Below are 13,505 nucleotides of genomic sequence, written 5' to 3'. Positions count from 1 at the left end.
CTTTTTGATTAATTTCAATACTGTTAAGCTTTTGGCACAACGCTAGTATTTTTAAATTAATTTATCCTGATCGGGCTGGATTTATTCATTCCCACCAGGCAATGGATAACATGAGCCTTGTTTTCCTTAGATGTTGAAAAGACATCTACAAAATTAATTGGTAATTTCTATGGCAGGTCATGTATCAGCTAGGGTTTGGTGTGGATTATATTTAAATGATCAGCATGCCTTGTTCATCCCTTTCTGCTGTTAGTCTACATTTTTTTTTTTTTTCATTTATTTGCTTAGCACACACTTTTATCCAAAGTGCCTTACAAAATAGGTCGTAATCAACATAATCAAGTAAACATCAGTCGGGGGGGGGGGGGTCTTTTTGGAAGAAAGAATTAGAGGACAGGTTACAAAACTGAGCCTCACAAGTGAAGAACTCAAAACAAAATACGGGATATTTACAATTCTTAGGTCACAAAATCTAACAGCTAATTTCAATTAGACAGAAATTTACCAATCAAGAGATTCTTCATACAGTTATTAAACACACTGCGGGAGTCAGAATTTCAAATAGTTCTTGCAGATATTCTCACCAACTTTATTATATTGCAGTCTTTTAAGATTTTTATATGAACCAGGGAAAGGCTGCCCAGTCTCCCCTCTCCTTTTTAGTCTTTTTTTCCAAACTTTTCACCATAGCTGTTCATGTGACAAACTTTACTTTCCCTTGTATGACAATCACAACAAAATCCCACTTTATATTGACAACATTGTCCTATTTCTGAATGATGCCCTTTTCACCTCCTATATATTTTTAACTTATTTATCTCTTTTGGGACTGCATCGGGTTACAAAATCAACTAGACTAAGTCCTTTCCTCTTGCCCTCAGTGTGTACAGTAAAAAGTCTCATTCTTTTCTATCAGTCTAGCTTTCAAAGTCTTGTCAGATGTCTGGATATTGATGCATCTCCTTCCCTACTTGATACTGTCCTCATCAAATTATAAATGCTTTCTTTTAAAAAAAGGCATAGACTTTTGTGCCTCTTGGTTTATATGCCTCTGTAGACTTGGTCTAGATTGGCTATTATGAAAGTGCCCCTCAATTTAATTTTATAATTGTCATGCTCTCTCCCCTAAATGCCAACCCCATCATGCCCCACCCCCCTTTCAAAAATTAAATTCTGGTCTGAAATCTGGTTTCTTTTTTTATCTAGACTGACCAGAATTTCAAGCACCTGAAACGGGACACAATTAATTTATCCAGCAAGTATGCTGTACCCAAATTGAATTAAAGGTATAGGTTTCTCCCTGTAAAGTTCCATGCCTAAAAATTAGACATTCCATTAAATTCCAGGATGCGATACGAACAAAACATAACTGTTCCGGATGTCCAGTCAACATAGTTTTATCCCTGACCTCATTTATTTGGAATTCAAAACCTCCACACACACAAGGGGCGACCCTACAAAGTCCTAAGGCAGAAGGTGTCATGGTTCTACCATTCAGTTTATTACTGGGTGGCAAATACAGTAATCTCTCCTCGATCACGGGGGTTGCGTTCCAGAACCCCCTGCGCAAGGTGAAAATTCGCAAAGTAGAAACCATATGTTTATATGGTTATTTTTATATTGTCATGCTGGGTCACAGATTTGCACAGAAACACAGGAGGTTGTAGAGAGACAGGAACTTTATTCAAACACTGCAAACAAACATTTGTCTCTTTTTCAAAAGTTTAAACTGTGCTCCATAACAAGACAGAGATGACAGTTCCGTCTCACAATTAAAAGAATGCAAACATATCTTCCTCTTCAAAGGAGTGCGCGTCAGGAGCAGAGAATGTCAGAGAGAGAGAGAGAGAGAGAAAAAAGCAAACAATCAGAAATCAATAGGGCTGTTTGGGCTTTTAAGTATGCGAAGCACCGCTGGACAAAGCAGCTGCTAGGAAGGGAGCAATGCAAAGGTAGTCTTTCAGCATTTTTTAGAAGAGCGTCTGTATCGTCTAGGGGTGCGAACAGCCCCCGTGCTCACAATATATTTGAGGAGTTTTATTTAATAGGTAATACGCGCTCTGGTTGGGTGGCTTCTCAGCCATCTGCCAAAGGAAGCATGTACCAGAAATTAAAAGACCCATTGTCTGCAGAAATCTGCGGACCAGCAAAAAATCCGCGATGCATATTTAAATATGCTTACATATAAAATCCGCGATAGAGTGAAGCCGCGAAAGTCGAAGCGCGATATAGCGAGGGATTACTGTATACAAGCTATAAAATCCTAGACATTGACACAAATAGATGAACACATATAGGCTTGGTCCGCAATAGAAATAAAATCCTGCAGTACTTCTTTATATTCCTTGCTTTGTACCTCAGTAAATACAAGTTATCACCAATGTACTAACAACCCAATTGTACTTCATTCACTCCGAATATGGAACCAGTGTAGGAAGTACTTCAAGATAGAGAAGTTTTTATCTGTGGCACCTCTGCACGATAACCACCTCTTCTCACCCTTTTCAAACGTATGCAGTTTTTAATGTTTGAAAAACATATGGGATTAAATCGCTTAGAGATTTGTACACTGATGATGTCTTTAAATCCTACAAATAATTACACTCCAAATTTAGCTATCCATCAACACAATTCTTTCACTACCTCCAAATTAGAAAACAAAATCTGCCCAATTTTCCTCATCTCCCACCTACTTCTATTCTGGAAGAAATATTGATCAGTCTTGAGGACTCAGACAGCATTTCTGTAATATATAAAAACATTTTAAAGTCTCTTCCTTTCAAAGATCCCAGAGTACAATGGGAAAAGGGGAAAACCTCTTACTCAACATTTCAGTAAAGGAGTAGAAGGCAGCCACGCACAGAATTCACTCTAGCTCCATATGTGCAAAGTATACCATTATTATTATACCATAACTTAAAATCTTTTATCGAGCGCATCTGTCTTGTTTACAATTGTCCAAAATGTTTCCAGGGCAAGATCCAACCTGTGAACATTGCATTCAACTTCCAGCCTCATTAGGCCACATGTTTTGGGCCTGCACCAAATTAACGTCATTCTGGACCAAAATCTTTAAATGCCTTTCAGACAGCCTTGGTGACACAATCTCTCCTAATCCATTAACAGCTGTGTTTGGTGTACTCCCGGATGGGCTTAAAGTGGAGAAGGACAAACTGTAATTGCCTTTACTTCACTTATTGGCACGTAGACTTACCTTGATCAACTGAAAGAATCTTAGCCCACCTCTTTTAAGTCAGTGGGCAACTGATGCTATATACTATTTGAAATTAGAAAAAATCAAATTCTCACTCAGAGGATCTGTGCAAAACTTTTTAAAAACCTGGCAGATTCTAATCAATGACATTTTAAAATAAGCATTTAAATTGGGGAAAAGGATTTTATCCCTTTTTTTTCCCCTACTCTTAAGGTTTTTTACTCTGTCTCTTGGCCTAGCTCTCTTTCTCATGGAGGGGATGGTTGATTTGAGCTTAGTTTTGTCAAGTTTGACTTGCTTGTATGGAATGTTACTTGCTTTTAATAAATTCAATAAAACGTTAAAAATAATAATAATTTTACAATAATTTTAATTAAACCTACATCATGAATTCTACCCTGATCCATGACAGGTCACCTGCTGTATGGTACAAGGTAGAGAAATATTTAGACCTTTGCCTGTCTTTACACTCCCGTATTTATCAGTGCTATACCCATTTTTTTCCTGACCAGGATGCAGAATAGAATTACCGTGCTTATTAGTATTTTAGGTGGCTCAGGGCTCTGATCTTTCTCATCATTGAGGTCTGGGTTCTCTGTGCCATCCACCTATTTTTCTTCAACTCTCCAACTTAAATCTGTTCATAAGCCTCATGGTACCTGTCCTCTCCTGTTCCTCCTGTCCTTTGCTCTCCTTCATTTAGACTTTTTCTTTTTAAACAAAACCAGTTTCTATGTTGTACGAGACTGTGTGAAGTCACTTTTAGGCCATTGTCAGCTCAGATGGTTTGGGAGTATGACTTTCTCTCCTTCACTGCTCTTGACAGGAATGTGATTTTTAAAAATGTTAAATTTGCACACCATTATTATTTGATCCCCCAAAACATTTTGCAATGGGCCTTTCAGATTATTTACTGTTTTTTTCTTTGTTATTTCAAGACCTTCTTGCAAATGATCTGGAAATGTACCATGGTCTTTACATTTTGATACATCTCAAAATTTGTACTATTCTTTTCCTCCTCAACCAAATTTTCTTTCTCATGGTTTTTTTCTTCTGTCTTCTTCTTTTCAGCAGAAGCTACAGTCTTTGGGTATTATCACTGTTAAATTGGCCCTAGCATCCAGCATCCATTTTTATCTTGTATTATTGAATTACCTGTGACATGAGTGTGTCTAGCTGCCATTTTGCTTCCCTTCAGGGTTATCCTTGTTCTGGGGTGGGTGCCATGGGGTAGATGTTCTAGTATTTTCATGTTTTTTCTTATGTTTTTATTAATATTTGTGACATTATTTTTGTAATTCTAGTTTTATTAGTAAAATAAATTTTGTCATTTCAGTCAGTGCTAGTAAAAATTGACACTTAAAAATAATTTTCTACTATACACAAAATACACCCATAAAGTGGTGTCAAACGTTAGAATATATTCATCTCAAGACTAATGTCCTGAAAATTGAAGTAACAGCTATTAGAGCTCTTGATCCTGACACCTAGGTTTTCAATTTCTGTATTTTTGAGTTTTCCAGTGGCTTTAGCCAAAATAAAGCAAGTGAAAAAATGTATATGGATTTATTGCAAGTTTGTTTTTTTTTTTCAAGAGGCATATTTACTTTTTACAGTGTGGCAAGAATGGCTGTTTCTTATCTCCAAATCCATTTCTTGTGAAAGATAGAGAACAGGAGAAGAATTTCAGCTTCTCTCTTGCAGACTCCCTTGCCATTGCAAGAAAAAAATCATTATTGGAGGTAAGCCTTTCTTTGTTCCTTTTTAACTTATAGAATTATGTTGGTTGATTTCACAAAATGCACATAAAAATGAATAAATGCACTGAATAGGCTTGCAAACAGGAGAGTCATTTAAAAAAAATTTTTCTCTGTAGGGCTTTGAAATCCATGTCACTCCAAATGTTAAACCTGATCCACCACAGATGAAAGAAATCATTGAATGCAGTGGAGCTGTTTATCTGCCAAAGATGCCTGGGAAGTTTAAAGCAAGTATTTTCTAAAACCTTAAAATGTTTTTATTAGTTTAAAGTAAAGCACCTGTGCATGTTAGTATCATGATCAAGAGCACATTATTGTATTGGACAATGTTATAATGAAGTTAAAAGAACTTTACATTTGAAAATCCCATCCAGTACCAAATGGAAAATTGCAAAAAATAAACAAAGTATTATGCTATTCAGTGATCATTCTGTCCAACCAAATGCATTAACAAGCTGCAGTATAGTCAGCCAGTCTGCAGTAGTTGACATACAGTGCATCCGGAAAGTATTCACAGCGCATCACTTTTTCCACATTTTGTTATGTTACAGCCTTATTCCAAAATGGATTAAATTCATTTTTTTCCTCAGAATTCTACACACAACATCCCATAATGACAACGTGAAAAGGTTTACTTGAGGTTTTTGCAAATTAATTAAAAATAAAAAAAACTGAGAAATCACATGTACATAAGTATTCACAGCCTTTGCTCAATACTTTGTCGATGAACCTTTGGCAGCAATTACAGCCTCAAGTCTTTTTGAATATGATGCCACAAGCTTGGCACACCTATCCTTGGCCAGTTTTGCCCATTCCTCTTTGCAGCACCTCTCAAGCGCCATCAGGTTGGACGGGAAACGTCGGTGCACAGCCATTTTAAGATCTCTCCAGAGATGCTCAATCGGATTCAAGTCTGTGCTCTGGCTGGGCCACTCAAGGACATTCACACAGTTGTCCTGAAGCCACTCCTTTGATATCTTGACTGTGTGCTTTGGGTCGTTGTCCTGCTGAAAGATGAACCGTCGCCCCAGTCTGAGGTCAAGAGCGCTCTGGAGCAGGTTTTCATCCAGGATGTCTCTGTACATTGCTGCAGTCATCTTTCCCTTTATCCTGACTAGTCTCCCAGTCCCTGCACTGAAAAACATCCCCACAGCATGATGCTGCCACCACCATTCTTCACTGTAGGGATGGTATGGCCTGGTGATGAGCGAAGCCTGGTTTCCTCCAAATGTGATGCCTGGCATTCATACCAAAGAGTTCAATCTTTGTCTCATCAGACCAGAGAATTTTCTTACTCATGGTCTGAGAGTCCTTCAGGTGCCTTTTGGCAAACTCCAGGTGGGCTGCCATATACCTTTTACTAAGGAGTGGCTTTCGTCAGGCCACTCTACCATACAGGCCTGATTGGTGGATTGCTGCAGAGATGGTTGTCCTTCTGGAAGGTTCTCCTCTGTCCACAAAGGACCTCTGGAGGTCTGACAGAGTGACCATCGGGACTAAGGCCCTTCTCCACCGATCACTCAGTTTAGATGGCCGGCCAGCTCTAGGAAGAGTCCTGGTGGTTTCGAACTTCTTCCACTTACGGATGATGGAGGTCACTGTGCTCATTGGGACCTTCAAAACAGCAGAAATTTTTCTATAACCTTCCCCAGATTTGTGCCTCGAGACAATCCTGTCTCGGAGGTCTACAGATCATTCCTTTGACTTCATGCTTGGTTTGTGCTCTGACATGAACTGTCAACTGTGGGACCTTATATAGACAGGTGTGTACCTTTCCAAATCATGTCCAATCAACTGAATTTACCATAGGTGGACTCCAATTAAGCTGCAGAAACATCTCAAGGATGATCAGGGGAAAGAGGATGCACCTGAGCTCAGTTTTGAGCTTCATGGCAAAGGCTATGAATACTTATGTACATGTGCTTTCTCAATTTTTTTATTTTTAATAAATTTGCAAAAATCTCAAGTAAACTTTTTTCACATTGTCATTATGGGGTGTTCTGTGTAGAATTCTGAGGAAAAAAATGAATTTAATCCATTTTAGAATAAGGCTGTAACATAACAAAATGTGGAAAAAGTGATGCGCTGTGAATACTTTCCGGATGCACTGTATAATGGCTTATTCTTTGGAAAGGTTTTAATTATTTTCTAATCCACTTTGTTTTTACATTTTTATTAAATTGTAGACTTAAGTGAACACGATTCAGCCACACACAATTGTAGCTCCCCAGTCTTGACCTTTGCCTGTTACTGACCTTTACATTGTGAACAAGTATGTCAGGTGAAAAGAGCTGTAGTTATTCATTCAAAATTTCATTGCAGATATAAATTTTAATTTTTGTATTAAAAAAAAAAAAAAACTTTAGGAATTTAAAGCATCTTTTAGAAAAAGAATATTGTTTAACACTAGAATTACCAGAGCCTATGAAAAAACTCGTAGATCTGTCCCACCTTAAATCACTTTGCACCCCTCCATCAGCATCTTTTGTCCTGTAAATGTGTTGATAAGTAGCAAGCAGCCTACTATCACATCCCCCACCGCCACACAGTTTTCTCAGCTCAAGTCTGTTTACCTGCGTGTCAGTTGCTTGGAGTTGTATAGAGTGAGAAGTCAAGCAAAATGACACCTTTTATAAAAACTATATCATTATTTGGAACACATGCATTTCATGTGTGTTCTGTGTCTACAACAATCTATGTACAGTAAACACATCATTAAAACAGAAACGTTTTTCATGTTTTAGTAATAATTGACAAAATGTAGACATGAAGTGTATAATGTGTTAAGCCTGAATTCCATATATCAAATAAACACTTTCACAAAAGGTACAAATATAACAGAACAAGTGCGCTTCTATTTAAGAATATAACTGCAGAAAAAGAACCCGCGTTAGGGTGCGACATTGACATGCGTTTGCTACGACTGCTTCGGTGGCGCAACGGTATCAACTGTTGGCTGGTAATCAAAACTTCTCGGGTTCAATCCCGGGCGAGTCCGTTTTGAGAAGTGAGCTGCTCTTATTCTTACTATTTTAGAATAAAAAGATACATTTGATTTCAGTCTGTAATAGCTATAACAAACTATAACAGAGGTGAACTCGGATCATGACGACAGTTCTACATCGGAGCAAGAATGCACGTCGCACTTTTGCCGTCGCTGTACTTTGTATATGTACACGGGAAACTCTGCAGTCTACATGTGACTTTACGCTGTAGGAAGTAAGTACATAACCACATACTGAAGAGTCTATAGCTGCAAGTGGAAGCTGCCGTTGCTGTATTTTGTTTATAACAACCAGAACGAATGTTATTTACTTATTTACCTTTATTTATTTATTTACTTCCTACAGCGTAAAGTCACAAGTAGACTGCAGAGCTTCCCGTGTACATATACAAAGTACAGCGATGGCAAAAATGCAACGTGCATTCTTGCTCCGATGTAGAATCATCATCTTGTTCTGAGTTCACCTCTGTTATAGCGCATCTTTATGTGAAAACAGCAGATGTCAGATGGGGGGGGGGGGAGATCGTGAGCATGACTGAGAGAATAAAACTGAATTAAAAAAAAAAAAAACCTAACCTTTACAAGTATCATACATTTACGCCGGCTGTTACAGACTGAAATCAAATGTATGTTTTTATTCTAAAATAGTAAGAATAAGAGTAGCTCACTTCTCAAAACGGACTCGTCCGGGATTGAACCCGTGAAGTTTTGATTACCAGTCAACAGTTGATACCGTGGCACCACCAAAGCGGTCATAGCAAACACGTGTCAATGTCGTACCCTAACGCGGGTTCTTTTTCTGCAGTTATATTCTTGAATAGAAGCGCACTTGTTCTGTTATATTTGTACCTTTTGTGAAAGTGTTTATTTGATATTTGGAATTCAGGCTTAACACATTATACACTTCATGTCTACATTTTGTCAATTATTACTAAAACATAAAAAACATTTCTGTTTAAACGATGTGTTTACTGTACATAGATTGTTGTAGACACGGAACACACATGAAATGCATGTGTTCCAAATAACGATATAGTATTTATAAAAGGTGTCATATTGCTTCACTCTATACAACTCCAAGCAACTGACACACAGGTAAACAGACTTGAGCTGAGAAAACTGTGCGGCGGTGGGGGATGTGATAGCAGGCTGCTTGCTGCTTATCAACACATTTACAGGACAAAAGAAGCTGATGGAGAGGTGCGAAGCGATTTAAGGTGGGACAGATCTACAAGTTTTTTCGTAGGCTCTGGTAATGGTAGTGTTAATGTATTCAATATTTTAAAGTGAGTGTTAGATTAAAAGCCTATAGTTTTCCTATTCTTATCAGAGTAAAATATGTTATCTGTGCTATTTATTTATTTATTTTTGTCAAGCATAGTAATAACTTTTGAACTTTGTTTCAATTTATGGTCTGTTATGTAAATGAGCCATGTCTTTGTTTGCCACCACAACTGCTGTTGGTTCTTGTTGTGTACTCAGTGTTTTTGGAATGGACACTGACTTCCTACATCAATGAATGGAGTAAGCTACTTTGAAAATACACTGCTCAAAATAATTAAAGGCACTTTTTGAAAACACATCAGATCTCAATGGGAAAAAAGATCATGCTGGATATCTATACTGATATGGACTCGGTAATGTGTTAGGAACAAAAGGATGCCACATCGTTTGATGGAAATGAAAGTCATCAACCTATAGAGGGCTGAATTCAAAGACACCCTGAAAATCAAAGTGAAAATGTGTATGCGGCAGGCTAGTCCATTTTGGCTAAAATTTCATTGCAGCAACTCCAAGTTGTACTCCATAGTTTGTATGGCCCCCATGTGCTTGTATGCATACCTTGGCAAAGTCGGGGCATTCTCCTAATGAGACATTAGATGGTGTCCTGGGGTGATCTCCTTCCAGATTTGGACTAGGGCATCACTGAGCTCCTGGACAGTCTGAGGTGCACCCTGGCGGCGTCGAATGGACCAAAGCATAATGTCCCAGAGGTGTTCTATTGGATTCAGGTCAGAGAGTGGGGGCCAGTCAATGGTATCAATTCCTTCATCCTCCAGGAACTGCCTGCATACTCTCGCCACATGAAGCCGGGCATAGTTGTGCACTAGAAGGAACCCAGGACCTACTGCACCAGCATAGGGTCTGACAATGGGTCTAAGGATTTCATCCCAATACCTAATGGTAGTCAAGGTGCCATTGTCTAGCCTGTATAGGTCTGTGCGTCTCTCCATGTATATGCCTCCCCAGACCACCACTGACCCACCACGAACCTGGTCATGGTGAACGATGTTACTGGCAGCATGACATTCTCCACAGCTTCTCCAGACCCTTTCACATCTGTGCTCAGAGTGAACCTGTTGGACCTGCCAATTCTGGTATTCTTTGGCAAATGCCAGTCGAGCTCCATGGTGCCTTGCAGTGAGCACAGGGCCCGCTACAGGATGTCGGGTCCTCAGGCCACCTTCTTGAAGTCTGTTTCTGATTGTTTGGTCTGAGATATTCACACCAGTGGCCTGCTGGAGGTCAATTTTTAGTGCTCTGGCGGTGTTCATCCTGTTCCTTCTTGCCTAAAGGAGCAGATACAGGTCCTACTGATGGGTTAAGGACCTTCTATGGCCCTGTCCAGCTCTCCTAGAGTAACTGCCTGTCTCCTGGAATCTTCTACATGCCCTTGAGACTGTTCTGGGAGACACAGCAAACCTTCTGGCAATGGCACGTATTGATGTGCCATCCTGGACTACCTGTGCAACCTCTGTAGGGTCCAGGTATTGCCTCGGAAAAGATGAAGAGGGAAAAATGTCAGTGACATCCAGCTGTTAAACCATTCCTGTTTTGTGGGTCATCTCATTATTGCCCCTCTAGTGCACCTGTTGTTAATTTCATTAACACCAAAGCAGCTGAAACTGATTAACAACCCCCTGCTGCTACTTAACTGACCAGATCAATATCCCAGAAGTTTCATTGACTTGATGCTATACTCTGATTAAAAAGTGTTCCTTTAATTTATTCGAGCAATGTTCACTTACCAAAGTGTTTTTAAGCTATTAGTGATTTGAAGAAGTCAAATAAATTGGCAGGATTAAATAGCAATGGACACTGCTAAAAGGCATGCTGGAGAAATAGTGATGTTTAGTCATATTTTGTGAACAATAATAGAGGGTAATGCTACAAATTCACATTTTTTGATCTGCCAATGGTATATTTACCTTGGGAATATGGTATGCTTGTTTACTTAACTAGTGTCACAAACAAAGCATTTATTCCAACATTGGATAAATAATAAAAATATTGTTGTCTATTTGGATTTTGCACATGTCCTCTATATCTCTGTTTAGATTTTCCTCCAACATGCGGGTTTTGTTAATTTGTAAGTCTAACCAAATCCTGTATTGTTGTTGTCTGTGAATGCAAGACTGGGTTCTGTGATGAACCAGTTCTTTTCTTGTTTACAGTGAGGTTTGGGATACTGTAAGTCCCTTCACAACCATGAACTGGATAAAGGGAGTTTGGGAATGTTATATGTTTTTGAAAACAACTTTCACTTTCAAAACTATCCTGAAAGTGATTATAAAAGTAAAATATTTTTATCTGTTTTCAGGAGAAGAACATTGTGGTGTCTTGTGTAGAGGATATAACTAAATGCAAAACAGCTTTTGGGGCATCCATCCCTGTGGTGAATTCAGAATTTCTCCTAACAGGGATTCTGCAGCAAAGCATTGAGCTGGAGCGTTACTGCATACAGATGCCTGGCATTGAAAGGCAAGGACCTGCTGATGGACAAATTACCTCTGGATCCAAGAAGAAAAGGAGATAACTATTCAAGATTAATTATTCTTTAAATATATTTACAAATGTCTGTATTCTTAATATGTAAATTTGGGAGTTATTAAATAGTGCCTTTATGTAAACTTGCTAAGAAGAATAAAATGAATATCTTTTACTGTATTCTGCATTTACAGGAGTGAAGCTTATTGATGTGTAAAAAGAACAAATTTGCTAGTAGCAAGACTTCTGTCATCAGTAGTGCTTTAAAATTTTTTAAAAAGTAAATAAATCAGGAATATGAAAAACAGCTGTTTTCTTTTGTTTACTTGCACATGCATTGTTTATATGTGAGCTCTTCATAATATTACTCATCTAGTAAATGCCTCAGTTGCTTATGCAGAAGACACAATGTCTTGACAATACACAGTCTGTCAGTGCACATGTATACAGTGTTTCAAATGTTTTTCTTTCTTTTATCTGTGGTAAAGTTGTTTGATTTGAAAAACAGAATATCTATACTAATGAAAGGCAAAGCCCTCACTGACTCACTCATCACTAATTCTCCCAACTTCCCATGTAGGTAGAAGGCTGAAATTTGGCAGGCTCATTCCTTACAGCTTACTTACAAAAGTTAAGCAGGTTTCATTTCGAAATTCTACGCATAACGGTCATAATGGTCGACAACGTTTACCATGTTAAACTTTCTTATTTATGGCCCCATCTTCACGAAATTTGGTAGGCGGCTTCCCTGCGCTAACCGAAACCGATGTACATACTTATTTCGGTGGTATGATGCCACTGTCAGCCACCATATTGAACTTTCCAACGGTCTTTGTTAGTTATGGGCCCATCTTCAAGAAATTTGGTACGCGGATTTTTAACGCTAACTGAATCCTACTTACGTACATATATACGTCCATAGCCTGCAGCTCAGTCGCCGTGTGAGGCGCCGTTGGGTCCCCCATCCCCACACCTCCCATGTAGTTGGCTGCCTGCCTATATAAGGCAGTCTGTCGCTCCGGTCTCTTCATTCCCTTCCTTGCTTTGCCATGGTATTCACGTCTCCCTGCTGATAACTACAGCCTTTTTATTTAATCCACGGCTCCTCCGCTGTTTTATTGTTCGTTTATTACGATTATAGTTATCGTGTAGGTATTTTAGACTTAGTTTACATTGTTCAGGTACCCGTTTCCTTTATCGTTCCAACCGTACCCCCATTAACATGTCTATCGAGGTAATCACCATCAATCAAAGAACTGTCACTTACCGAGTGGTTTCCATGCCCGGAGATGGCGACTGCCTTTTCCATTCTCTGTGTTACATATTGCACGGCCATATCAGGCTCACTCTTGATATCCGGAGGAACATTGTGTCTTATGTATTGAATGACTGGGACAGGTTCAAGGTGTGGACTGTTGATGGTACAGGGGATAATTATACTACATAGGAGCACTATAAGAGTGAAATGCTTAAGCCCTTCACCTATGGTTCTGCATGTGAGTTGATGGCTGCCGCTTAATTGTTCGGTTGTCGCTTTCAAGTGTACCGAAATGGCCAAATATTTTACACCATTGGACAACCGCCAATGCCTCTTAAACATCTTAGATTCACAGGTGACGATTTGAGTAGTGGACACTTTGATGTTTATAAATGTTTAAACTCTCAAAAGCTGGATGCGAAGTTATCGATGAAACCCATTTCAATTCAAACACCTCCAATTTCCAGTAAGGCGCTGCTTCGCAATGACAATTAAGTCTCA

The 13,505-nt window shown here is 38.9% G+C and overlaps 1 protein-coding gene across 1 annotated transcript in view; it reads left to right on the top strand.

Annotated features, from left to right (window-relative positions):
* Positions 1-12,051, top strand: part of mdc1 (mediator of DNA damage checkpoint 1) — a 138,613-nt gene extending 126,562 nt beyond the window's left edge. Inside the window, exons 11-13 of the mRNA XM_028808334.2 lie at positions 4,831-4,956; positions 5,091-5,201; positions 11,580-12,051. Coding sequence (XP_028664167.1) covers positions 4,831-4,956; positions 5,091-5,201; positions 11,580-11,795 — 453 coding nt within the window. The 3' untranslated portion in view covers positions 11,796-12,051. The remainder of the gene's footprint in view (positions 1-4,830; positions 4,957-5,090; positions 5,202-11,579) is intronic.
* Positions 12,052-13,505: the final 1,454 nt, after the last annotated feature.

This window comes from Erpetoichthys calabaricus, chromosome 1 (genome assembly GCF_900747795.2).
Source record: "Erpetoichthys calabaricus chromosome 1, fErpCal1.3, whole genome shotgun sequence".
In the NCBI taxonomy this organism is placed as follows: domain Eukaryota; kingdom Metazoa; phylum Chordata; class Cladistia; order Polypteriformes; family Polypteridae; genus Erpetoichthys; species Erpetoichthys calabaricus.
Note: the sequence above shows the minus strand (reverse complement) of the source record. Positions and strands in the feature narration are given on the sequence as shown.